Source organism: Panthera tigris, chromosome C1 (assembly GCF_018350195.1).
Source record: "Panthera tigris isolate Pti1 chromosome C1, P.tigris_Pti1_mat1.1, whole genome shotgun sequence".
In the NCBI taxonomy this organism is placed as follows: Eukaryota; Metazoa; Chordata; class Mammalia; order Carnivora; family Felidae; genus Panthera; species Panthera tigris.
Window position 1 is genome coordinate 5,322,239 of NC_056667.1, and position 27,702 is coordinate 5,349,940.

A 27,702-nucleotide genomic window follows, 5' to 3' on the forward strand; every position below is an offset into this window, starting at 1 on the left:
TTAAGCAAATAACAGGGGAGCAGGGGAGCCCCCACCCGTCAACTCCACTCCATTCAACACCCTCCCTTTTTAACCCCGACTTGAGTCATTTGTAAGATTTCTGAGAAGAGATTATAATTCAAAAATTCTAAAACTAATGTTTCTGAAGCTAGTATTTTTCATCTAAGTGCCTTTATGTCGATGCTGGTATTTATTCATTGTATTTTAAGTCAAAGATCATCTAACTTCTTCTTCAAAGGCTTTCAAAAGATAGTAAATATCTTAGGCTTTGTGGGCCACACAGTCTCTGTCACACCTATTCAGCTCTGCCATTGCAGCATGCGAACAACAGTAGGTAATATATAAATGAATGGTTATGGCTGTGTTCCAATAAAACTTTATTTACACAGATATTCATTGGGCTAGATGTGGCCCCTGGACTGCAGTTTGCTGACTTATTCTGATAGGAGAATTGAGTTTTTATAAGTTCTTCCTAAAATAAGACCCAACCCCTATATCAGATTTAAAGTCTCACATGGTTAAAACCATGGGCAGTCACTGAAAGAAAATGTATGTAAAACAGAATAAAGCAGTTCCGCTGGTCTGTAAATTTACTGGCTAGTCCTCTTGAGAATTAAGCAGCTGTTCACAGTTGTCCCATGTGGTAGAACTGGCTCAGAGATGTCTGTGTTTGAAATTTAAAAAAGGGGACAAAAATCCCCACTTCTTTCTCTTTCCATTCCCTTTCACTCTCTGCATACATAAACAATATTTGTTTCCACTTAAAAAAAAAAAAAAAAAACCCGCAAAAGAGCAAATGCAGGCCCTAAGACTCAGTTTAACAAAACAGTTGTAGTATCTTGCATGTGACGTGCAATTAACACGATCCCTGCAAGGAGCCAACATTTAGCAAAAGTGGTTGCCTACGCACTTCGGAAGCTTGTTAGCTTCTGGTACGTCAGTGATCGTTTTTAAGAGAACGTTTTCCAAAGGTGCTTTTCAATGTGAGAGTCCCTACCATAACTTCTTTAGCACCTGCTGCATCCATCATCACAGGCTCCTAAAACTCCTCCTCGGGCACGGAAAGTTGGAATTTCCTGACACCCCTGTGCCTCCCGGGCTTCAGGGACTTTGAGAGAGAGCAGCTGAGAAGCTCAGATTCCTTCTAGTATGGTCCTGTCTCTCTCCCTGTGTGGATGGAGGGCTAGCTTATCTGTGGCTTTGTCTAGTTACCGGTAAGATCTCGACCCCTCTTGGTTCGGTCAAGAGACCAGAGCAGAGACGTCCCACAGTGGCACTTCCTCCAACAGTCCCCAAGCTGAAATGACTCGTGGGGAGGGAGGGCATTCTCTGAGGGGAGTTCTTACTGGTGGAATTTGTGTCAAACGACTTAGCATACTTTTTTTTTAATTAATGTACATACCATACTTAAGACATTTAAGCTTTCTGCATCAAAAGATGATATTTGATAACTTGAACTCAATTTTGTGGCGCGGTTTGTCAAACACCATTCAGCCGCACGTCCTCAATGGGTGAAGCGGAAGGGTATGTAGAAAGGCAGACGAGGTCAGTCATCGGAATTAAGGCACAGTACACCAATCTTCGCTTGGGGTTGGCTAAGAAAAAGCCCCCCGGTGCTCTCGGCCGAGAGTCCTCGTGTCTTCATGCAGCCTTCCCTCCAGGCTTAGCCCCTAATTCATCCAGGCTCTTAAAGTGGAGTTTCCAAATTCTCCAGCTTCTCCTAGGGATTTGATTGGTCTTGGGCACAACTACTTCCCTTTTAGGAGAAAACTTTTGTTGTGCACAGAGAGATATTTAAATCGGCAATCTTAATTATTTCTCTGAGTTAACTTAGGTGTTATATACTACTTTCCAAACAATGAGGATTGCTGAGGTTGAAGAGGTTTTTGAAGGGCACGTACTGAAAACATGACTCTCCGGCTGGGTTCCGATTAAATTGACCAGGATGTAATGTAGTGTCCTAGCAGAAACCCAAGATACCTCATACGTAAAGAAATAACAAATAACTGAATTACGTGACAGATTCATCCTCCGGGTATTGAGACTAAAGAGGACAATTCCTCTTTCTCCAGTTAGAAAATGGTTTTTCCACTTCCCTCTTCAAGATATTTGGGGTTTTGTGGGTATCAGGAAGTGTTCTCATAGATTGGAGAGACTATTCTCTGAAGAGTGACTCCTGGACAAATCCTTTTTTCCCCTGAGATGTTATTTCTGTGACGGGGCATTATGACCTGTAACAGTCACTACAGGTATTATCAGAAACAGCGGGAATTCTGGTTTTCAAATAACCTATTTTTGGAAGTTGTTGGCCTAGTCCCCGTGTTCAGTAAAGGTGGGTGAAGCTATCCTCCTGGCATAAAAGAACCCTAATTGGGGGGAAGAAGAGGTAACTCTTTCTGGTGACAAATGTTTAAGCAACAGATTTTCTCTCTGACAACTGGGTTTCTAAACACTGAACTTTACCAGATGCTGCCAGTTTTCTTGGTAAGTAGCGATTTCAGCACTGACTCTGGACAGCAGTCCTGTGAGACACCTTCAGGGGGTCGTTGTCAAGTTCTGCGGGTTCCGTTCATACTTCGTGTTCTGTTGTATATACTTTAATCCGAGGGACAGTTCTCTAACGATGCCCAAAAGTATGTTGCTTGATTGAGAAGAGTGGACGGTGCTCTAGGTCAACAACGGTGCCATCACACTTTAGTTAAATTTGACACGAGGTGTAATTCCCAGGTGGCCTGATACACTTGGTGAGGAGTAGGAAATGAATGTGTGGGATGTGTCATCATGGATGTAATTCAAATATCCAAAGTAATTTTGTCTTACTTGCCTCTTTTAGGAAATGAATATTTTTGGCACACAGTGGTGTGTGTTAAATTGCAGACAACATGCTCTGTGTCATTCTTATTGGGCCTCTCTGTCTTTTTTGTTTTGCAATCCAAATGAGATTTCTGGAAAATGGCAAGATCTCTCTTTTCCTAAATTCCCCACAAGCTATTGCAGCTCTCAGAGCAACAGGTAACTAATCAGAAAGCCGCATCTGGCTGCCCTGTATATTTTTGACGTCCAGCATTGCAAGAATATATCTGCTGAAATCCACTGACTCATGAAACATTTCTCTGGCTGAGCGTTACCAAGTAGATGTAATGAAGCGGCTTTGCCTTATGCTTTACCCATGGAGCCATTGTTTGCTACAAGTTTCGGAAGCAGGCCTACCTCATTTATTCGTGAATTCTCATTGGACGTCTGATGGAAATAAACCCTGTGTGGGCTTCTGCTGGCTTTCAGTGCTGTTGCTTTCCTACATCACTTCAGTACATTAGAATGCAACATTCGTTTTTATGTTTTTCTCGTTTCTTTTTTTTCTTTCCTTCTTTCTTTCTTTCTTTCTTTTTTTTTTTTTTTTTTTTTTTTTGTTGTTGTTGTTGTCGTTGAGACCGCAGCAATACCCCAAAGTGGGGATTATCTTCAGCCTAGAACGCTTGGGCAAATCCCGGGGTTGTCTTCCATTTTCATAGCGGAATGGCTGCAGGGGAAAGTCGCGCTGCCCTGATTGCCTCCCCTCCCAGCCAGTCCCTGGAGGGCCCTTTCCCGAGGTACCGACTGGACTGACGCGCGCAGCTCAGAAATGTGCTCCCGGCGGCTCTCCTTGCGGCCGCGACAGCCTCGTAGCCACAGAAGCTGTGGTTTCTGCCCCGGGTCAATGGTCTTCAGAGCCCCAAGGAAGACTGCTTTGCCTGTCTTCTGTGCAGTGGAATTCAGAAGCAAGCATACACACTGTATACGGGGTTTGTTTTTAGGTGACCAGGACATCCTCAGGTTAGGCTGTTTCTTGGCCCTGAATGAATGCAGCAGGTGTAATTCCTTTAGAGAACCAAAGCCTCAGTAACCAGTAGCTGAGTTGGGACAGCACGTACAACGCAACGAGAGTTGATGGAACGCCTGTCTGTATTCTAAGTTCCGCAAATACGACCACTGGATTTTCCAACGTAATTCCAACTTCAAACAAACCCAGCCCACATTTACCAAGTTTGTGTGCCGAAAAAATAGGCTTAAAACACAGGTAATGCCAGTGACACCAGTTCAAACAATTGATGTTGGTTTTGGACTATAGAATCAGTTTCTTTCTTTCTCCACTGAATTTTTCACTTGGTTTTTTGTGTCATGTGAATACAATATTGCTAGCCATAACGGATGGTGGGATGTAGTCATAACGGATGGATAGGAAAACATAAACTTTTTTTTCAACCTGGAGAATGATGAGCAGAAATAATTATTATGAAAGTACACTCCTGGGGCGCCTGGGTGGCGCAGTCGGTTAAGCGTCCGACTTCAGCCAGGTCACGATCTCGCGGTCCGTGAGTTCGAGCCCCGCGTCGGGCTCTGGGCTGATGGCTCGGAGCCTGGAGCCTGTTTCCGGTTCTGTCTCCCTCTCTCTCTGCCCCTCCCCCGTTCATGCTCTGTCTCTCTCTGTCCCAAAAATAAATTAAAAATGTTGAAAAAAAAAAAAATTTAAAAAAAAAAAAGAAGTACACTCCTTGTAGCACATTTTGGAAATACAAATAAGCAAGGAGAAAAACCCAGAGGTAATAACGACTAAACTTTCATTGTGACCCCTCTCGTGCTAGATGTGTGTTGACATGTGCCTGTTAGTGGCTGTTCATGTCCTAAGACAAGGCAACACCAAATTTCTGTAACTGTTGAAACTCTGATCTGAAACGTCTGGTTTTTTAGAATTGGCTAACAAAAATTCTAGTGTCAAATGCTCGAAAACTACTTTGGTGATACAGTGAATTGTTTTGCGTTTCTCTAGAGGCAGTATAACATTCCAACGTTACTTTTTGTCCAATTGACGTTTGACGTAAAACAAAAAGAAAATTAGGTACCCCTAGCCCATCCTAATAATCTGCCCTCAAGTGACTTAGAACTCGATTTACGGCTTCAGTAGGGCAGATTGTGAAAGTCTCTCAATTTCATCTCAACTTTGAGAGGTTAATTAACATCCACACAGTCTGCCAGTTGGAAATTGGAGGAGGCTAAAAATCTTCCACTTCCTTGATTCTTATTCCCACTTCTTTCACTTCTCAGATCTATTTTATAAAGTTGGTAGGTACATTTTATACGGAGGAAATTTTGTTCTGCAGAACACTGTAATGAAAGCAACATAAGGTCTTATAAGGGACAGCATCTCAGAGCTGAGGAAATACAGTTGTTAGAAATACAGTTGTGAATTGTTACCAGGTTTCAACAATACACTCGTCTCGCACCATGGAGATGTTTCCTTTCTCCAAAGAGGCCTTTGGAGAAACCAATACAGTAATTGTTGTTCTTTTTGTTGATTTATTTATTTTGAGAGAGAGCACCAGCAGGGGAGGAGGAGGAAAGAGAGAGAGAGAGAGAGAGAGAGAGAGAGAGAGAATCCCAAGCAGGCTCTACACTGTCAGCATGGAACCCGGCAAGAAGCTCGATCCCATGAACCGAACCTTGAGACCATGACCTACCTGAGCCAAAACCGAGTCGGACGCTTAACCGACTGAGCCACCCAGGCGCCCCCAATAATTGTTTTTTTAATTGTTTTGTTGTCCTGAGGTATATCGGAGGCAGCAGGGTGGGGAAGCGAAAGGCAGACAGGCCTGGGCCCAAATCCCCACTTGTTACCTGTATTGTCTGGGGCAGGTCGCTTCATTGGTGTAAAAATCTCAGGTTCTGCATTTACAAACTGGAGATGATGGTGATGTGTCTGGAGGCCTAAACAAGGTAACAAATACTAAGTAGCCTGTACAGCTGTTGAAACAGAAGGCCTCTCTTCCTCTTTCCCTAAATCCTCCTTGAGCGACTTTCTGTAAAAAAAAAAAAAAAAAAAAAAAAAAAAAAGCCTATGCCGTTGAAGCCATTCTGGTATCATTTATAATGCTAACGTTCTGTAAAACCTTCATCATGGAACTAAGAACTAAGCTCTCCACTGTAGCTCAGAAGCGATGCAAGCCTAGAAGACGTATCTTGAGATTGGGGCGTCTCCTTTTTCCAGCACAGATGATCATCGTCACCTCTGTGTGTATGGACGTGTATCTCTCCTTCACCCAGAGCTGCGCGAGGCTACCGCCACTTCATAGCAGAGCATTTACATGGTGACCTTAAAACCTTATGGGAATTTAGTAGACTCTTTCGTTAATTTCAAGAGAAATTACAAAAAAAAAAAAAAACCTACAAAAACAAATGTGACCATTATAATGAAAAGAAAAACGTTTAAGGTACAGGCCCCATGACCAGCTGATTACAGCTTCTTCGGTATGAGACTGTAGAAAACGTTTCTGGTTTATAGTTCACCCTCCTTTTTCTCTCAGTGATGAACGTGATATTTTTATAGCGTTCGTCTTCACCCTAGAAGAACTGTGGATGGATATCTGTGTTTATGCTGTCAGATTTTGAGTTCGGAATTCTTCAGATTCTAGAAAGCTCATCAGTGATGGAGTCACTGTTGCATATTTGTGAATGAGTTCTGTACTAGTGCAGAAACAAGATGTCGCATGTGAAGCAGCACGCACACTTCGCGGTGACTCAGCCACTAGGTCTGCACAAGTACAGACACTTTGCATGCCCGGAGCAAAGGGGGCATCAGTGCATGCCTGGCATTTTTCCAGCCAAAGGGCTGTTAGTATAGATACTGCATGTTTAAAAATTGAACACACGACACGGCATGTTTCAATTTTTAAAAAGCCATTTCTTTATCAAGTATGCATGTCCAAAATTAGGGACCTATGATGATGCACACTTCTGTACTGTGATATGATCCAAATTACCCTAAAATTTAATAATCCATGGTATATTTAATTATAAAATTGAAAACTGATACCGAGATCCAGTTAGGAACACAGCAATGCGTTCTAAACGTGCCTGTTAAGAAAGAAAGTTGACCGTTCTGAAGAGACCGTTTGATCAAGCTGGACCTGGTGTATTTAGTAAATATATCAGACAAATCAGGTTTCCGAACATGGTAATTCTTTTTAGTATTAATGATGATGGTAATAAAGCTTTTTTTCTGAGAGAGAGCAACTTCTCTCTGAAGAGATTGCATCAACTTGGCAGAATATTCAGAAACGATTCTGCTTGGAGGTGGTAAATATCCTGTTTTCTTAAATTGCTGTAATAGCGTGCGTGCAGGCCACTGAATCCGAGCCTGTGCGATACAGCAGTAACTCACTACTTGTTTTCAAAATGTTTTCTCCCCCGAGTGTTAACAAGAATCTATTTAGAAAGTAAACTGGCATTCGTTTTAAAATAGAATGTAAACACACTGGTATCACTTAATAGGAGACGCTTTATTCTTAGAGAATCAGAAAAGTGCGTTTGGGAATTCCCTCTGTAGATAGAGGCCCATATGAGCGACAGCCAATCAGACTTTTCCTTGTCGTGCTGCTGAGACATAGGGCATACGCATCCTGAGAAACGGCCGCTTCTGTTCGGCTAAACTCCTTCTCCCGCCCCCATTTTTGGGAAACACAGGTTATGATGTGGTACGTTACGTAGAGCTGCCAGCTGGGTGCCATATACAGCACATGCTGACTTTACTAGTAGACCCCGAAGTCACACTTGGCGTTGGATCTTTTTGCTCTTAAGGCAAGATCTGAATTCTTTTTCAATGAAACAAATAACCCTCCAACTTACAACCTGCTTCCCGGCACCCCATCCACATCGGGGGGTCGTATTCAAACCCCACGGCAAACAAATAATCTGATGCGGACTTTCCATGACTGTTGATAACCATTTCATTGAAATTTGTTGACTGCAACACGTTTGATAAATAGAACAGAGTACCTTACTGGTATGCATCTGGGAGCTGTTGCTGTCCATCTGGGAGCACTGGGGGAAGTGACCTGAGCATCTTTTAAAGTTACGGTGTGGAATGGGAGGAAGGTAAGGAATTAACGAAAATCAGAAAGACTCCACGATACGTGAGCGCGGTAGCCCGGCTGTGCAGGTGCAAGGTCGGCTTCAAGATCTCCAACAATCTGGAGTCTGTGAGCAAAGCGGTTCAGTCCCTGGGTGTATCCGAAGCTAAGTAGAGGCGTGTGCAGTTTCCCTAACTTGCCTCATGTGGAATTAATTGCAGGGCGTCACTGATGGTCCCAACAGGCTTCGAAGAAAGCTATGTGAAGAGTCAACCCTTTCTAAGATTGAGCACGTTCCTGTCACACGGGACTGAATGCAGCCGACTTCGGTTTTGCTTTGTGTTGAGAGCACTTGATACTGAGCAGTTTCAGGAAGGGCCGTGTCTTCCTCCTTGAATATCTCCCCCAGCAGTTTAGCAGGAGTTTCTTTTGCCATCAGTCCTCCAAAGGGTTTTTGTCTTGGTTTGTTGTTGTTGTTGTTGTTGTTGTTGTTGTTTTTTGTTTTGTTTTTTGGGGGGTTTTTTTTGGTTTGTTTGTTTGTTTTGTTTTTGCTTCAGAGGGATCGGTAATGCCCTTCCCTCCGTTTGGCCACAGTTTCACTAAACAGCTATCACCTGGTGTTCTGTTCTGTTTCTCTTCCAGAGTGAAAGAGTTGAGAAAGGCCAAGGAACTTGAAGACATACAGCAGCATCCCTTAGCAATGTGACATTGCTTTTCAGACTGTTTTCATTTCTGTTTTTAGCAGAGACATGCAAAACTACGACACACACACGCACGCACACACGCACACACACGCACACAATCCCTCTGCAGTTTTGGGGAGATCGGCTGCAGGATTTTAACAGGAATGTGTTGGTCATTGCATTTGCACTTTCATGGACAACTTTTCATTTGATCAGCAAGACATCTTGGAACTCAATCTTCTGTTGGATCATGGGAAAAACAAGACACCACGAGGAATCGAAAGAGGCTTCCTTTCCTTAGGAAGCAGCCGGTTTCCTTCTCATATAGGGCTGTATTCAAACATCGTGTGGAACTGTACAAATATTTATACCAAAAATATAGATAAGCAAAGGTGGGGATGCGCTAGCAACAAAAGAGAATGCTGCTTCTGCACCTGTCCGTTACTTCCAAGAAGCTGAATCTTTGGGATTGACTCTCAGTGGAGGGCTTAGACCATACAAATCTTCATTGGGTCCGTGTGTTCGCGTTTCCTTCACTGGTTTTATTTTCTTTGAATCCGTGTTTGTTTTAATCTCTACAGCACACTTAATGCAACTTTTGAAATCTGCAGGTTTTTAATGTCTTGTGGAAATTTGCAGAGGGGCGGGTGTGTGGTAAACGGGGAATGCATGGGAATTAATGGGAAACAGCTCACAGAGTTTAACTTTATTTTCTTGTCCCCACCACCTCCCAGGAACCTGCGAGTGTAGTGACCATCTCGTCCCTTTTGTCATGCTCAGCACTTTCATTTGTGGGCCTTACTTTCATGTGCGATGAGATTTACTTAGAGAATTGGTACAGCATGTAGCTTTTCTTAGTAACCTTGGAAACTGTAGTCATTCTAAGGAATCATAAACCTTGCCTGGACATTTGCCACCTAAAAGATCAGTGTGGTGCTGCGTTCTGGCCAGTAAATTCCATATTTTTGGCTATAATCTCATCCAAACTGAGCAGTTTCTGTGTATATATAGAAGGTAGAAACGGAAAGCGAGAAAATATTTGAAAGGGATTATATTAATTGCTAAATATTTTATTCACAAAGGTCGATAACATGGCGAGATAAAATTATTTGTATAGTTTTGTCTGAATGAGCGAGAAAAATGTGGATGTATTGTTTGTATATATTGTATATATTAAAACAAAGAGATATGTGCATGAAATCAAGAAAAAAGAAATGAACAAAAGCAAAGCATTAGTGGCTATGGTCTGTAAAATGAAACAAAAAAAAACTTTATTTCACTATAAGAGTACTTTATTTTAAATGTTCTTTAGAAGAACATTTTGCTAAAGCATGACTAAACTGGAAAAAAAAAGAGCTACTGTATTTAGACTTAGGATAAAAGGCAGAGTAACATTACTTAAAAAAAAAAAAAAGGATATGTTTACATTTAATTTTGGCTACCAGGAGTTTATTTTATTTAATTTAAAATTTTTTTGCCAATGGTGCCAAGTAATGTGAATGCTAATATTGCTTAAGAAAATTAAGTTACTTTCGCTAAACAGATAATCATAAGATGAATCCGTATATAGCTTAACACCATCCACTCACTCCAACAAAGAACACTTAGAACGATCAAAACCTGACAAAAGAAATAGTATGAAAGGTTGAAAAATGTCTCGCGTTTTCACATCTCCTGCTGGAAATCAGAAAATGTAACAAAAATTGCACACAAAAAAAAGACTAAAACTTTAAAAGAGGCAAACTGGTCTTGTAAGGTTGTCATGGTCTATTACTCTTTCTATATAATGAGGAGCCAAAGAAATCTGATGCTTTTAAAAATTAAACTACTAACGTTAAATTGAGAGAATAAAGTTCGCATTTGCTGATGCCAGTTTAAAACTCCCAGGTTAAGTTTCAGGATCAGTTGGTGTAAAGCTGAGATTAAATAGTTTTGGTTTTTTTCTTCTTCTTCTTGGTTCTGGCTGCCAACTGTACGTTAAAACTCAAGGCTTGTTGTGAAGCCTAAAAATATTCACAAATAAGCTTTTAAACTGGCGTCTTTAGAAGGAAGATAGAAACAAACAGATTGTGGTAAAAACTGGGGTCAGTGCTCTTGGTGCCTTTTCTATAATTGTACTTGTTTTTTAATTACTTCCTTTCACTGCCAACCTCGGATTACTGTAAAGTATATGTCTTACCGCTTGTGATCAGCTTTGACAACGGTTTCAGCCCCACAACTAGTAGCCACCTGTACATTTGTAAACTGACCTGGCTCCATTTTGTTTTTAAATGTGTGGGTTATGTTGCAGCTGTTGCACACACACCCCCCCCCCCAGCCCCCAGATACCTATTATTTTACACGATTTGATCTACAGGAGGACACTGAGTAATTTACAAACACGCAATTGTATTCATGAATGGAAACAGAAGGTGAAAGCCAGCTCTTTCAGAATATCCTATGTTAGTACTGAATTGAGATCGGTTTATTCCATTTCTTATGGTACAAATAAGTGATCTTTCGACAAGAGTAATGACCTCAGTGGATTTGCTTGAATCCTCACATTTATGTATTCATTTATTTTTTTTTTAATGTCTCCCATGCTACATTATTAGCTGAGTAAGTTAGAAACTTCTGGAAGATAAGGACTTACATAGAATTAGGAGGGTTCTTCTGGAGGGGATAGGAAGTAGGTTCAAAACCTACCAGTGTAGCCTACCAGTACAACTGTGAATCCTGGGTGAGGTACAAATGCACTTCCACCGAAACGAAGCATTTCTGACCGCTTTTTCTTGGTTGTGAATCTTAATTTTGAATATAAGATGATAGGTAAGCGCAGCTTTCTTGGATAATCTGAATTCCCAAGTGCCAGGAGTAGGATTTCATTATAAAATTAATAGCTAATCTTATTCTGTCTCCTGAAGATTTAATTGCTATTCTTGTTACCCATTTGAAATCAGCTGTACTGTGTGAACGAAATAAAGACAATAACTCGAACCCCTCTCTGGCTGCACGGGTCGCTTATGGCAGTTCCACACAGTAGTTGGCGCCCAATGGGGGGTCCCTGAGACTTGCATGTAAAACTAGTCTAGATGTCTTCTTTTTTGTAAGTTTTATTTTTGTAATTGTGCATGTAAAGCATCATTGAATCAATGGATCTGTTGAAGAACTCAGCTGCTGGAAACCATGCAAAATGTTTTGAATTGCCCTTAAAATATGGAAAATGTTTTCTGAATGCTTTATATTCTTTCTGCTGTAAATTAAAAATGAAGAAAATTTCCCCATACTATGTGTGTGCTTTGCTTTAACTTTACCTGCTATTGAGACCCAGGATGACCCAGTATGTTTCATACCATACGTTTCACGTGTTTCCTTAGATCTAGAGACAGTGTTGTGGCATCGACTATTACATAGTTTGGGACATGTCCGTGAAAAAGAAAAAAAAATTATTTATTTAGAGAGGGAGAGCACGAGTGGGGTAAGGGCAGAGAGAGAGGGAGACAAAGAATCCCAAGCAGGCTCCACACTGTCAGCATAGAGCCCGATGTGGGGCTCGAACTCCCGAACCATGAGATCCTGACCTGAGCTGAAATCGAGTAGGACGTTTAACCGACTGAGCCACCCAGGTGTCCCTGAAAGAAAGATTTCACTGTAAGCCACCGTCCCTAGAACCCTTGCTTTCCCAACTGTTTTCTCAGGTGCCTCTCAACTGGCATACCGGTTACCTGAAACATAAAGACACCAATTTAAATTCACCTCTGCAGCTAAAATCCTCTGTGGTTTTCAAAAGGCATTTTCCAACTGACTACTACTATCTGTCTTCTTTTCTGAGAATTCTGTCATCCTCTCCTTCCCTTTCACTGCAGAGTGTCACCTTGTCTCCCTGGTAGTCCCTCTCCCACGGAGTCCATTGCGGTGCTCCTGCCAGACCACGTCTGCAGGGTTATCTCCCAGCTCCCCCAGGCCCCAGTGGTTTCTAGAGCCAACTGCGTTTAAACGACATTTTCCTTTCTTGTTTATCCTCACTGTCTTCTTGTCTTATTTCACCTGTGACCCAACCTGCCCCTTCTGTTGGTTGGTGCAAACCTGTGCAAACCACTTCCATTTCCACGGTTGTCTTTGTTCATGTTTGTTCATCCCTTGCCTGGGAATTCTCTTCTTAGCTACTTACCCAACTCAAATCGCACCTCCTCTGGGACACTCTTCTTTATCCTAATACACATTAACATTTCCCTTTTCAAATTATTACACTGACAGAAAAGACAGTTCAGTATTTCAGTGTTTTATTTTTCCTTTCTCATCTGATCTCCAGGCGACCTGGCAGTGTTTTTCAGAGTTTTGTTTGTTTAAGGGAGGCGTCGTCTACGTTGGTAGGAATATTTTCAATAACCGTTTTAAGTTCATTGCAGAGTAACTCTCCACCTGCAGCCTATCAAAAGCTGAGGACCTTCTCTGCCAGGGCCCGGGGAATACAGAAACGTAGACACTAAACAGTGCCTGATGCCCAGGCTCCCGTCATGGTCTGTGCGGTGACAAATAAATATTTGAGTCACAAATGAACACGGAGAAAGGAGTCTAACCCAATCAACGCCCATGATAAATACCCCAAACGGACTCCCTGTCTCATGTTAACAAATCTTCGGGGGGAAGCGTGGTGTCTCCAGGACCACTGGGTTAACGGGAGACGTCACGCAGAAGCGCGCAGTCAACCCCCAGGACTGTCAAGGCCAAAGAATAACGTACCCGGGCCCAAAATAACGTACCACGCCACGGCTCTTATTCACCTACACAGTCCCTTTCAGCGTCCTGCGGCGTCACAAGGTTGGCGGCGGGCAGAGAGCTTGCAGCGCGACAGAGCCCAGCGCATCACGCCGCCCGCGTGGTCACCCCGCGCCGGCCGCCCAGCCCTTTCGGGTGGCCCCGCCCCCGTGACGCCCCGCCCCCTTCCGGCGCGCCCCTTCGCGGCCGCGGCCGGTGACGTCATCGGCCCCGCGCCTCCGCCCCGCCCGGCTCCCCGGCCTCCAGTCCCGCTGCGCCGCTCTGCCGACCGTCGCCCGCCGCCGCCAAAATGTGAGTGACGCGGCGGGACGCGGGGCGGCCTCGGGTCCCGGGGGGCGGCGGCCCGCGGCTGGGACCCTCCCCCGGCACGGTTCCCGCCGGCCGCCGCTCGGGCGTGAGCTTGCGCGGAAGCTCCCGAGGCCTAGGGGTGGGCGGCGGCCCCTGGGGTGCTGGCTGCAGGCGGGCCGACAGCCTCGCGGCCGTCGGGCGATCGCGGAAGGGACAGGGCGGGGTGGGGAAGCCAGGGGCTTCCCGGAGGTAGGAAACGCCCCCACCCCCGCCCCTACCGCAACCCCACCCCTTCTCCTCTTGCCTCACCCCCCGGCCCAAGGTGCCAGAGGGGATCGGTGGCCACTGCCTTACACCTGGAGCGCCTGCTCGCTGCCTGGTGCTGGGCTGGGCTCCGGAAGTTGCAAGGGAAGAGACCTCGGCCCCGTCTAGAGGCACCTATGATCAGAATGGACTCAGGGGCAGACCTGTGGACCTTCTCTGTTTAAGCAGAAGCTGTCTTGTTGTAGTGGCCCTTGAAAACGTGGAGTTTACCGTGGTAACTTTGAGAGAAAACCGTCAAGAGTCACGAGGACCCTCTGTCCCCCTCCAACCTGTTCATTGCTCACCTACAGAGGAGCAAGGAATGGGTGCTTTCCCTGGGTTCCTTGTAGGAACTAAGGATCACCACAGGAGTGTACCTGGCTGAGGCTGCCGGGCCAGTAAATTACAGTGGTGAAGATCTAGATCCATAGAATTCTGTGGAATCTGGTCTAAAGACAGACTCCACCGCAGCCAGCTGCGTTGACTTTCGTAACCCCGCTTTATGCATCTGTAAAATGGGGTTAATAGTACTACCTCCCTCAAAGAGTCGTGAGAATTAAATGAGAAAACTCTTGGAGAAAATGTACCAGTACATGGCCCTTTGCGATTATCTATCAGACGAAACGATAAATAAATAAACTGTAAGGGCAGGCACGGCATCTACTGCATCCCTGGTCTTTGACACCTGGCAGGTATAAATAACTTGAATCAATGGATGCATCAGTAGCTCTTGTATGCGAGACATGTGCCAGGTGCTGTCCTGGACACAGGGACGAGACCTCTAAGGCACAGGAGTCCGTGATCTATTAGGAGAGCAAGACATTACTGATCACCTTTGAACAACATGGGTTTGAACTATACAGGTCCACTTACAGGTAGATTTTTCTCTGATAAATACAGTACGTGCTGTAAATGTATTTTCTCTTATGAGTTTCTTAACATTTTTTCTCTAGCTGACTTTATTATAAGAATACAGTATATGAGACACCTAACAAAGAAAATATGTATTAATCAACCGTTTATGTTTTTGGTAAGGCCCCTGGTCAACAGCAGGCTGTTAGTAGTTAAACGTTTGGAGGAGTCAAAAGTTGCATGCAGATTTTCAACTGTGGAGGGGGCAGAAGAGGTCGGCGTCCCTTACCCCCACCTTGTTCAAGGGTCAACCGTGTGTGTGTGTGTGTGTGTGTGTGTGTGTGAGAGAGAGAGAGAGAGAAAGAGAAATCAAAGTGTGACCAACCTAATAACAGAAGCAATGAGGAACTTCAAAGCCACAGTGGTCAAGAAAGATCTGGCTGGGGAGAAGTAAGGCATTCAGCAAGGATTTTAAGAGAGGAGTACCTTTTAAGAGAGGAAGCACCACTTCACCTCATCTTTCCCACTCGCGCCACCCCTCCTACCTGCACCTCGCTGTTCCTGACCCTGTTTGTGTAAATACATTTCTCTGTACTGGAAAAGTGGCATTCTGTAACTGTTTATAACTTTGAAAACCATTCTTACCACAGTGAGAGAGCAGACGAGTACCGGCTGCATTTAAGTGGATGTGTGCCTTTAAACAATTGGAAAAAAAAAAAAAAATTGGGAGGTTGAATTTCCCTATTGTAGGATCCCTGATCTTAAGATCAGGTGCTTCAGTGATGCAGAGTAGATCTTATTAAACCTGCACTTTAGACCCCGGTCACTTTTAATATATGGATGAATCTTGAAGATTATAGGGGAATTAGAAGATACGTCATTTAAACCTTTGTTTATTACTGTAGGAAGGATTTCTCTTTCTGCTTTAGTTCTACCAGTGAGGGTCTTGGAGTAATGTCTTCATACGTACAACAATATAATATTTGGAATAATAATTTACTCACGCTTGTGCCTTTACACATTTCAGGTCTACAGGTGCACCTGCAGGTTCGAGTGCTGCCTCTGGCAGTAACCGAAGACTTCAGCAGACACAAAATCAAGTGGATGAGGTATTGTTCTAAAATGTTGCCCACAGTGACTTTTAAACCAGCATGGGAACACTGGAAATAATTCTGTTTAGAAAAAGTATCAGAAAAGCATGAATGTAAAGGAAACTTCGACCGTCTCATAAATGTAACAAAAATGTGTCCCCTCCTATTCTGAAAGCTCTGAGCCAAGCTTCTGAGAAGTTAGTCTCCAGATGTCATGCTGGTTTCCCTGTGACTGAACCACATATCTGAACCACAAACACTCCTCCTGAGAACATTCCTCCAGGAACCACCTTAAAGATATCTTTTGCTGCAATTAAAAAAAAAAAAAAAAAAAGGAAAAAGAAAGAACTACTTTATAAAATAGGGTAATAGAGTTTTAGATTGTTCAAGCCAAGACCAATCCCTCTTAGCAGATTTTTCATCAAAATGCTTCTTACGGTAGCCTAACTCGTTCCCAAGCTTGAGCAAGCCTCAAATTCAGTTCCGGTTGTCACCCATTCGTGTACAGAAGGCAGGTGCTAGCAACCTGCTCTAGCCCGACAAATCTGTATTTGTGGGCGTCTCAAGTCCGAGGACCCTCAGAGCACCTTTTGTTCTGCTCTGCGTTTGCAGACCCACAATGGAAGACTGTGTGAGATTCAGACTAGTATTTATGTGGCAATTCTGTATTTAGCTTTTTTAAAAAAAAAATTTTTTTAACGTTTATTTATTTTTGAGACGGAGAGAGACAGAGCATGAACAGGGGAGGGGCAGAGAGAGAGGGAGACACAGAATCTGAAACAGGCTCCAGGCTCCGAGCTGTCAGCACAGAGCCCGACGCGGGGCTCGAACTCACGGACCGCGAGATCATGACCTGAGCCGAAGTCGGACGCTTGACCGACTGAGCCACCCAGGCGCCCCTGTATTTAGCTTTTTGAGGAGCTACCAAACTTTCCACAGTGGCTGTACCATTTTGCATTCTCAACAGCGACGTCCAGGGGTTCCTGCTTCTCCACATCCTCACCAACACTTGTTGTTTTCTGTTTTCTTGGAGTGTAGCTTTGCTAGTTAGTGAATATGGAAGTATTGCATTGTGATTTTGGTTTTCATTTCCTTAATGACCAGTGATGTTGAATATCTTTTTTATGTGCTCGTTGGCCGTTTGTACACATTCTTTGTAGAAATGTCTATTCAAGTCTATGGCCTGTTTTCTGATTGGGTAGTTTCTCGTTTTGTTGCTGGGTGGTAAGCGCTCTTCATATATTCTGGATATTACACCCTCTTTAGGTTAAAAATCATTTTAGGGTTAAATGATTTGCAAATATTTTCTTCCATTCTGTAGATTGTCTTTTCACAGCCTTGATAATGTCTTTTGATGCATAAAAGGTTTTAATTATTATTAAGTTCAGTTTATTTATTTTTGTTGTCGTTCTTGACTGGGTGTCAAATCTATAGCTAAATCTAAAGTTATGACGGGGGCGCCTGGGTGGCTCAGTCGGTTGAGCGTCTGACTTCGGCTCAGGTCATGATCTCGCGGTCTGTGAGTTCAAGCCCCGCGTCGGGCTCTGCTGACAGCTCAGAGCCTGGAGCCTCCTTCAGGTGTATCTCCTTCTCTGTCTGCCCCCACCCCTCCACTCTTTGTCTCTATCTCTGTCTCTCTCTCTCTCTCAAAAATAAACATTTTTAAAAAATAATAAATTATGACAATTTGCTCTTAGGTTTTCTTCTAAAAGTTTTATAGTTTTTAGCTCTCATATGTAGGTCATTCATCCATTTTGAGTTAATTTTTACATATAGGGTAAGGTATAGGGGTCCAACCTCATTGTTTTGCCTGTGGCTGTCCCATTGTCCTAGTACCATTTGCTGAAGAGACAGTCCTTTTCCTCACTGAATGCTCTTGACAGCCTTGTCAAAAATCAATCAGCTGTAGATGTTTGGGTTGATTTCTGGATTCTCAGTTCTGTTCCATTGGTGTGCATGTCTGTCTTTATGCCAGAGGCACACACTTTGATTACTGTAGCTTTGTTGTAAGGTTTTGAAATTGGAAAGTCGGAGTCCTCCAACATTTTCTTTTTCAGTATTGTTTTCAGCTATTCCGGTCCCTTGCAATTCCATAAAAATTTAAGGATCGGCTTTTCCATTTCTGGGAGGAGGTTGTAGGGGGAAGAAGGACAGTGGAATTTTCATACAGATTGTGTTGAATCTGTCTGCCTGTACATTGCTTTGAGGCATCTTGCCATCTTAACAATATTAAGTGTTCCTATCTATGAACATGGAATGTCTTCCCTTATAATTAGGTCTTTAATTTCTTTCAGCGGTGTCACAGTTTTCATTGTGCAGAGCTTTTGCCTCCTCGGTTTGATTTATACCCTAGGTATTTTATTCTTTTGGATGCTATTGTTTATGGAATTATTTTTTTAATTTCCTTTTTCTTTCTAGTATATGGACACATTCTGATTTCTGGGTGTTGATCTTGTAACCTGAACACTTACCGAATGTGTTTATTAACTCTAGCAGTGTGTGGATGCTTTGGGATTTTCTGTATGTGGAATCGTCTGCAAATACAGATTTTATTTATTTCTTTCCAATTTGGTTGTCTTTTTTTTTCTTTTCTTGCCTAATTACTTTGGCCAGAACTTCCAGTACAGTGTTGAACAGCATTAGTGAAAGTGGGCATCCTTATCTTGTTTCGATCTTAGGGACAAACTCTGTCTTTCACTTTCATGTTGAGCATGGATATTCATTGTGGGTTTTTCCATAAATGCCCTTTCTCTTGTTAGGGAAGTTCCCTTCTATTCCTAGTTTGCTGAGTGTTTTTGTCATGAAAGAATGAGCACCGCCCCCCTCCCATTTATAAATGGAAGTTTGGCCCAAAGTAATAAAGTGCTGACCTGAAGGAAAACGTGCTGTTTACTTCACTGAGTCTTGTGTTTGTTCTTCCCTTCCTCTGTGTGTAACTCGGTGTGATCACGTTCGTTCAGGTGGTGGACATCATGAGAGTCAACGTGGATAAGGTGTTGGAAAGAGATCAGAAGCTCTCGGAATTAGATGATCGTGCAGACGCGCTGCAGGCTGGAGCTTCCCAATTTGAAACAAGTGCCGCCAAGCTGAAGAGAAAATACTGGTGGAAGAATTGCAAGGTAACTTTCTTTTCACTGGTTTTTGCATTAAGTCACCCTCTGTAGTCTCAGAGGGGCAACTAAGGCTCCAAGTATGGGACTTCTGTGAATGTTGGAGGTGAGTTGGACGTCCCGTACATGGAAATTTGGATTGACTCTGAGTCTAAGGCACTGACTGCCTGCCCTTTCCCTAGCCCCTCAGCTAGGAATTCTTCAGGTTCTGTGGCTGACCTTAAGAAGCACATAGAACGGGAATGTCCAAAACCAATCATAAACAGAAGCCGCTTTCAACCCCTCACCCCCGCATCGCCCTGAACACAGACTGGCCAGAGAGGGCTGGGGTCGGTGGTCAGTTGGCATGTGGTTGAGTGCATGGCTCCAGCGTGACGAGAAAGGGCAGCTGGCGAGCCAGTGTGCCCCACAGGAGCACGGAGAGCAGCCCCACAAGGAGTGTAGCCCAGAGCAGATGTTCTGCAGCTACCAGGGCCCGGGTGGACCCCACCCCCTTCCTGGGACAAAAGCAACGCTTCCGGACACACAGGACAAGTTAGCAGCCCTTCCTTACGTGAAGAACTTGTGTGCACAAAATAGATGCCTTTCTGGGGACCGCAGGCCATCTGACCGTCTTACAAAAAGCAGATAAATACCTTCATGCCCCGAATGAGAACAGGAAACTTAGGCTTTAAAAATTGTGAATCATTTCAAATTGTAGTGCACCTTAATTCCTCTGCCAGTGACTAGAATGTGATGCTCCTCAGTGAGCACGTTGACCTCTGTGTTTGAAATGTGAAATGGTCTGTTTCACAGATGTGGGCGATAGGGATTGTCGTCGTGGTCATCATCATCATCATCATCATCGGTGAGTTCTCTGGCCTCAACTCCTCGTTCGGGTCTTCTCTGTGTGTTCACAGCTGACCTCACGTACAAGAACTCAGAGTAAAAGTTCCCTCAGAGCTGGTAGTTTACTCCACAGATTTTCGTTTTCTTCAGTAAACGTTTTAAACACTTGAGTGTTGTTTCGTCAAAGTCCAAGATTTTTTATATAAACATTGATCCTTTGAAGTTAGAGAAAATGCATTCATTGTCACTGACCCACCCTGTAGGTCAGTGGTGTCCTGTACCTCTGAGTACATTTTCTTTTTTTAATGTTTTATTTATTTTTGAGAGAGAGCGCGCGCGTGCGCACGCGTGAGCAGGGGAGGGGCCGAGAGAGAGGGGACAGGATCCCAAGCGGCTCCCGCGCTGACAGCAGCGAGCTGAGATGGTGACCTGAGCTGAAGTCGAACGCTCGGCCGCCTGAGCGCCCCCAGGGGCCCTCACCGAGTACCTTTGCGTCTGATCCTTCCTTTTACGAGAAACAGTGTGGTCTGCTGATGAAAAGCGTGACTGCCTGTTCCCCGCCATGGCTCCACTGCCATCAGCTGTGCGGCCTCAGACAAATCGCTGAACGTCTCAGAACCTCCGTCTCCTCATTTGTAGAGTGGGGACGATAATAGCACCTGCCCCACGTGTCTGTTGCGAGGACACAACTGGCCGATCCGTAACAAGCGAATAGGGTGGCGTCTGGCGTTTAGTGGTGCCAGCCGTGTAAGTAAATAAATCCGTAGACACACCCGCGCGCCCACAGAAGTATTACTAACTGGCATTGCTGTTGCTACTGTCGTATCTCCTCCTGGAACAAGCCGTCGGGGTTTTTAGCCCCACCCGTGGGAACCATTTGCAAAAGCAATTCCTGCCATCCTTTCCTTTCACGGTGGCCTCGGGGCCTCGGCACAGTTGTGGAGGGGCCCCCAGTACGCAATCGGCCAGATTGATGTTCGCGTTTAGACCGCGACATGCAGGGTCAGCTCTGGGTTCGCCCCGAAACACTAAACTGCTGTTTCCTCTGCTCTTTTTCCGTCTCCCCTGCTTGTTAGTGTGGAACGTGTCCCCGTGAAGAAACAGTGAAGCTCCGGCCTGCTGTTCGAGAAACCTCTTCAAGACGTTTGACTTAGAACCTGCTATACTCTCGAGCTCGCCTACTGTTCTGTCTAAAGTGAATATCTTCTGTTTGTTACTGTCAAGTTTAATTTCTGGGAAACGTGCCTTTGTGATCGTAAGCACTCCAAACTTGAAGTGCGGCCACCCGGCCCACACTTGGCCCGGCGCCTTCAGACTGCCGCGTGGCTGAGGAAGCGGACTTGAGTTCCAGAGTGTCGTAACCTGGAAGTCCCGCTGCGTGATTAATTGCCATTAATTTCAGTTAAGGGGATTCGTTCCCAGAGGCTCCCCCTGTCACACGGCATCTTCAGAACCACATTTTAAACCTTTAGGTAATCAGAATTCCAGTTTGTGCCTTCCAGAAAGAACACTACTGCCTAACACAAATCTGTAACCGTAACAGGTTGTGCCTTACTTTGCTATTTTTCTGATCCCCTGTAAGAGAACTCTGTACTGTTTGTAAGCACTACTGACCCTTGCGCCGTATTTAAAAATAAGATTCTGACCGAGAGTTTTTGCTCTTACCGTAGATATGAAGATGTTTACTTTCCTGTTACTGTTTTGTATCACTTGCTAAAAATGTTATTTTCATCGGAAATAATCGCCTCTCGAAAACATTTTTACAGAGCTAAGGCCATGACCAAAGTTTCTATTTTGCCAAAAAGTTAAATGCCAGTACAGCGTCCTCAAGTCTGTTCCCGACGGATAAATTCAGAAAAGTGACAAATGGAACTTAAGGTGCCCTTCAGAATTCAAATGATAATATTACAGTGAACCTTCTATATCCTATCAGGCCCTTCTTGCCTTTGAGATGCTGTATGTGGTGCAGCTCCCGCCTGCACCCCGCGCCCCCGCCCTGATTGAGCATTTCTCCCAGGGGTTAGAGAAGGTCTAAGCTAGACTCTAACCATCTCCTACCCAGACGCCGATCTCTGTCTACCCAGAGGTTTGCAGATTGTCGGCTCTGGACTCCAGTAGGTTTCTAATAATTACGTGAGCAGCAACTTTATAGCCTTCGAGTGAGACCCATCTGTGAACTGGTCATTAGGTGGCCCCATCCCCACAGACGATGGCTTTTTGGAGTTTGTTTCCTATTTTTATCCATATTCCACTTCCTAAGTCTGTCTTCTAAATTACGCTTTCAGTGAGGCATCGGTCAAGGGTGGATGACTCTTCTCACGGAGAATAGCTAACCAGAGACACTTTCTTTTTTCGATGTCATAGACTGTGTGCACAAGGTGCTGCTTTGGAAATAGCGTTGTCATCTGAGAGACTTGTGTATGTGAGACTCTCGTCATCAGGGTGTGTGGCTTAAGGATGGGAATTTAGGTAGGAATGACAACAGGCAAGGAGGTGCTGAGGGAGAAATACAGAGGGATCAACACTCTGCCCGCTGTCACGGAGGATTCTAAAATTCCTGTTCACGTGCTAGCGTGTGACTTACGAAGCAACAACAGTTGAGGTGTGCAGGAACACGGGCTCCATTTCTTTAAGATCTGTTCCCCTGACATCACTGAAGTGATGCAGTGTCGAGGACACCCCGGCTGGGAGAAGGAAGCAGCGGTCAGCGTCGGGACATTAGCTCGCCCTCGGCTCAGGGTCCCTGGCCGTGTCTGACTCTGAAACCTTGGTGCTCCCTCCTTGCCTGACGCCCAGTCCCATGTAACCCGCTGGCTCCTGCATTAACCCAGGGGCACCTCGCTTGTATCTGTGCATTTGGCTGGGAACTTGCCCACTATTATGAGCTGAATAAACTGTTTATAAACTTGATTCTGGTACCTGTGTGCTTGTAGGATAGCTGCGTCCTGGTCCAGGTCTTCCCAGCGGCGTTCCTTGCTGCCGCCCCCACCTCTCACCTCCTGGTCCCCAGCCCTTCCCCGTCCCCTAGTGCACAGAAGCGAACCCCTCCCCTCGTGAGCAGTATAGGACGTGAGTGAGGAACTGACTTTTCCACGGTTACCGAAATGGTCAGGATCCGGCTTTTGGGTTTCTTAAATCTGTCATCTTTAAAGAGTGATGTGCAGGGCGCCTGGGTGGCTCGGTCGGTCAAGCATCTGACTCTTGATTTCAGCTCAGGTCACGATCTCACGGTTCGTGAGTTCGAGCCCCGAGTCAGCCTCCACACTGACAGCTCAGCACCTGCTTGGGATTCTGTCTCTCCCACTCTCTCTATCCTTCCTGCATGCATGCTCTCTCTCTTTCAAAAATAAATAAATAAACTTAAAAAAAAATAGTGATATCCAGGCTGGCCGTGTATATGGGAGAATAGATAGCCACCTATAGGGCACAGGGGTAGCTAGTACTCGGATGGGTGACAGACTTCTCCAGACACGTGGCTCGTTTTGACTCTGCATATCCTTTCCCTTGAAAACACTTTCACTCTTAATCTACAATCCCTAGGGAACAATATAAAACGGGTGGAAGTAGCCTTTGCTTATGTTTACAATAAAATGCCAGTTTCCGATGAAATCCTATTGAGAGAGAAGACATTGACTTCTTCCCAATGCCTTGGATAGATGGTCACTGCTTTTCTTGTCTGACCTACTATTATGTCCCAGGAAAGCACTAACAATAGAATTGTGCTGTTTGTTCAGGACCTTTATATAATGAAATCTGTATGAATTTGGGTGCCATTTTCAAGATTTTGAAGGAAAACCTACCATCAATGGGCCCTTCTCTACCCCTCCCTTAATGTCAGGATTCCTTAGCCAGCTGGATCCCCCTCAGCCAACTTCTCTCTCCATCCTACTTCTCTCCCTGGGCAATCTTACCTATTCCCACATCTCTATCCATTAGTGTCCTGATGATTCCTGGCCTGGTACACACAGGCCTCTCAAACTCAAGGTGGACCAGACAGAATCAAGCATTCCCCTGCCTCACGCCCCTCTTCTTGCCATTAACGTGTCTGTTCCAGAGAATGGCACCACTGTCCTTCCAGGGTCCACACTAGACAAGTCCACTGGACTTGCTGATATATATATAAATATATGTATACGTATATATATGTATATACGTATATATATATTTGAGAGAGAGAGTGTGAGCAGGAGAAGAACAGAGAGAATAGGGGACAGAGGATCCCAAGCAAGCTCCGTGCTGACAGCTTAAAGCCCAACGCGGGGCCTCGAACTCACGAACTGGGAGATCACGACATTGAGCCGAAGTCAGGCGCTCAACTGACCGAGCCACCCAGGTGCCCCTGGACTTGCTGATATTTTCGATCACCACACAGGTCACTCAGAATGTGCTGCAGGTGTGCTGTATAACAAACATTATAGATAAAAATCTCAACGGCTTAGAGTTCTTTCCTCACTCAGGGTACACGTCCAATGCCAGGCAGCAGGAAGCCCCTATCATCAGTGGCTCGGGGAGGGGCTTCCCGTAAACACTCGTTTCTGGTTCACTGTGTATCGCTGCGGCAGGAAGGGAACATCAGGGATTGCGCACTGGCTCTCCAAGCCTCTGTCTGGAAGCGGGGCTGACAGCTCTGCTCACATTTTACTGGCCGGAGCAGGTCACATGACCATGCCTAGCCTCAGAGGGGGCAGAGAACACGTGTCGCCGGAAGGATAGATGCAACGTGTTTATGAACATTTGCCTTCCTGGTGGCAATTGATTTCAGTCAAAGAACGGAGCAAACTCCTCTTGTCTCGTAACAATTTTCTAATGAGTGATGAATCCTACACGATAAAGTCTGTATTTGCGTCACTAACAAAATGTTTCTTAAAGTATGGTGACTTTTTTTTTTAATTGGTTTTGAGTGAGGATTGTTGCTTTAAAATTAACCAAACTGTTTTTGTGCATTTAAAAATAGCATCCTTGGGGCGCCTGGCTGGCTCAGTCGGTGGAGCGTGTGACTTGATCTCGGGGTTGTGAGGTCAAGCCCCACAATGGGTGTAGAGATTACTTTAAAAAAAATTTAAAAATGAAAAAATAGCATCCTTATTTGCAACTGAGCCGCTTTTCAGGCAGGCAGAAAATTCAATCTGCTAAACTACAATGCACTAGATAAACCGATTATGGCATAGTTATTGGAAAATAACCGATTTTTTTCTCATCCTCTTTTTAAAATATAATTTATTGACAAATTGGTTTCCACACAATACCCAGTGCTCATCCCAACAGGTGCCCTCCTCAGTGCCCATCGCCCACTTTCCCCTCTCCACCACCCTCCCTCAACCCGCAGTTTGTTCTCATCCTTTAAATAGCAAGCTAAGTGCATTTCAAAATCTACTTGTCTCTATGCCAACAAGACCATGGACAATCCCGTTAACGCAGGTGCCTGCTTGTGGATTCCGAGCCTAAAGGAAGCCTCCCCTCCAGCAAGTCCCTGTTGTCTGCAGCTTTCTCCTGCTTCTTCCCTTCTCGCTCCTAACCGAATAGCCCTGTCAGCCCCTAATTGTGATCCCCACATCCCTCCCTTCGAACAACACTTGTCTATAGCCCCACACAGCAAAATCCCTCCCCACGGCTCCCTGTTGTCACTGCCTCACACTGTCCTTTTCCTCCAGCCAACGCTACTGAGACATCTTTAACCAAGGTCACCGACTTGGTGAAACACAACAGGAAATCCTCAGCCCTTGTCTTACTGAGTCACGAGCATTTGATACAGTTGATAGCTCTCTCCCTGAAATAGTTTATCTAGTGTCCACGACCCAACATTCTTCTGCTTTTCTTCCAACCCCATCTATGGCTCCTTGTTCTTCGCTTGGCTCTCTCTCTCTCTCTCTCTTTTTTTTTTTAACTTTTTTTTTTTTTTAAGTTTGTTTATTTTCGAGAGAGAGACACACAGAGAGAATCCCAAGCAGGCTTTGCACTGTCAGCGCAGAGCCTGACACGGGGCTCCAACTCACAAACCATGAGATCATGACCTGAGCCGAAATCAAGAGTCAGGAGTCAGACGCTCAACCGACTGAGCCACCCAGATGTCCCTTCACTTGGTGTTCTGCTCGGCCTCTGAATCTCCATGTGCCCCCGGTCTCGGCCATTGGCCCTTTTCTTTCTGTCTGCACTCTAATGTCAACACCATTTCCCACATGACTGTAAACACCATAGGGCTCTTGCCTCTCCCAAATCTCCATCCTCGCTTTTCCCTTAAGTTCCAGGCTGGGAGATCCACTCGCCCATCTGACAATCCCACCTGCCTGTGTCATGTACATCTCAGACGTAACATGTGGGAAACGAGTCTCCATTCTCCCTTCATCAAAACGTGCCATCCCCAGACTTGTCCATCTAAGTCGATGACCCACGAAACACAGCACTGCTTAAACCAAAGACCCAGGAGCCACCCTGGATCACGCTCTCTTCTCACAACATACATTCAACTCCTTGGCAAGTTTCCGTGCCCTAAACGCACCCCACGTCCAGTGGCTCCTGTCACCATCCCTGCTGGTGCCACCCTAGTCTGAGCCGTCCTCAGCCTCTTCTCGTAATTAACAGCTTCCTGTTACCTGCTTCCTGTGTGGCATTCTGGTTGATACAGATCACTGTTTTGCTTAAAATCCTCCCCTTCCCACTACCATTAGAAGAAAATCCAAGTTGTGTTCCCGAACTATAATCCGGCTCTTCCTAACTTGCTGACCTCCCCTCACACCATTCCTCCTCCCTCTGTCTATTCTCCAGGCAAACTATGTTGCCTTTCTGTTCCTTAACAGCACGCGTGCTGTCAGGGCTTCAGCAGGTGCGTTCTGCTCCCTCCCCCTCCCCCATACACAGACTCAGGTTTCAGTTCACCTTCTCAGAGAGGCTTCCCTAGTCACCAGGATAATGTGTCTCTTGCCTCCTTCACCCTCCATCCCTGTCCCAGCCACACTTCGTCCCATTAGCTTGTTTCCTGTTCTACACAGTACTTTCCACTTTCTGACCCCCACGGACTTGCTCCTGTTTTACGCCTTCATAAAATGTAGGCGCCCTGAATGGCAGGGACTTGTGCCACCAGGCGTTCTCGGGGACCGGAATCATCCCCGCCTAAAGAATCCACTCAATGAATGTGCTTTCGAAAGCAGTTTGACAAAAACACAAGAGGACAGTGAGATCTGCCATCATCTGGGAAAGTGAGGTGGATTATCCAATACATGATATAAACAATTGCCACACTTCACTCCCCGCCCCCGTTTCTATACAATTCCTTTCATTCATCCAATAAACACGGAAGATTTTTGATGTGCCAGGCACTGGAGAGGGGCGGAGCTCTGCCCTTGGGCTGAGTTAACACACGTTCTAAAAAAACCATCAGACTGGCATTTTTAAAAAGGGTTTCTCTGCACCTTCCTTTTCTGACAGTGTTTTTTACATACACTTGTCCTCCCCCAGTTGCCAAATCAACCTGTCACTCAAAGAAGACCGGGGCAACGTGTGAAGTCCGTCGTCAAAATTCCGTTTCTGAAAAACGGCTTTGATCTTCCGGAGGGCTGCTTTACCGCCCGGGTCCTCCAAGCCTCAAGAGCTGAAGGGCGAGAAAGCAGGAAGGCTGAGCAAAACGCAAATAAGGGAACCCGAGAAGGCGCGAAAAAGGCTCGGACGACGAGAGCCTTCTACCCGCGCCCGGGTGGGGGAGGGGGTGGGGGTGGGGGTAGGGTCCGGGGGTGGGGCCCACCCCGCCCCCCAGGACTGTCCCCGACCCGGGCCCGCGCCGCCTCGGCCACCTGCGCGCCCGACCGCCTGCCGGAACACCCGCCCCTCACGTGGAGGCCGGCCCACCCCGCCCGGGTCCCGCCCTCTCGTGATTGGCGGCTCCAGCGCCCTATCCCTGCCGCGCTGGCTCCAG

General features: G+C 45.4%; 2 protein-coding genes across 8 annotated transcripts in view; both read left to right on the top strand.

Moving 5' to 3' along the window:
• The window catches only part of CAMTA1 (calmodulin binding transcription activator 1), an 848,343-nt gene extending 836,503 nt beyond the window's left edge, over positions 1–11,840 (top strand). For all 7 annotated transcript variants that reach the window (XM_042994232.1, XM_042994235.1, XM_042994238.1 and 4 more), the window contains one exon: positions 8,526–11,840. In XM_042994232.1, the coding sequence (XP_042850166.1) occupies positions 8,526–8,589 (64 nt within the window). In that variant the 3' untranslated portion in view covers positions 8,590–11,840. The remainder of the gene's footprint in view (positions 1–8,525) is intronic.
• Positions 11,841–13,530: 1,690 nt separating this feature from the next.
• Positions 13,531–22,706, top strand: VAMP3 (vesicle associated membrane protein 3). The gene is made up of 5 exons (XM_042994240.1): positions 13,531–13,615; positions 15,795–15,876; positions 18,819–18,977; positions 19,764–19,815; positions 20,873–22,706. Coding segments are annotated over exons 1-5 (315 nt in total). The 5' UTR covers positions 13,531–13,613; the 3' UTR covers positions 20,893–22,706.
• Positions 22,707–27,702: the final 4,996 nt, after the last annotated feature.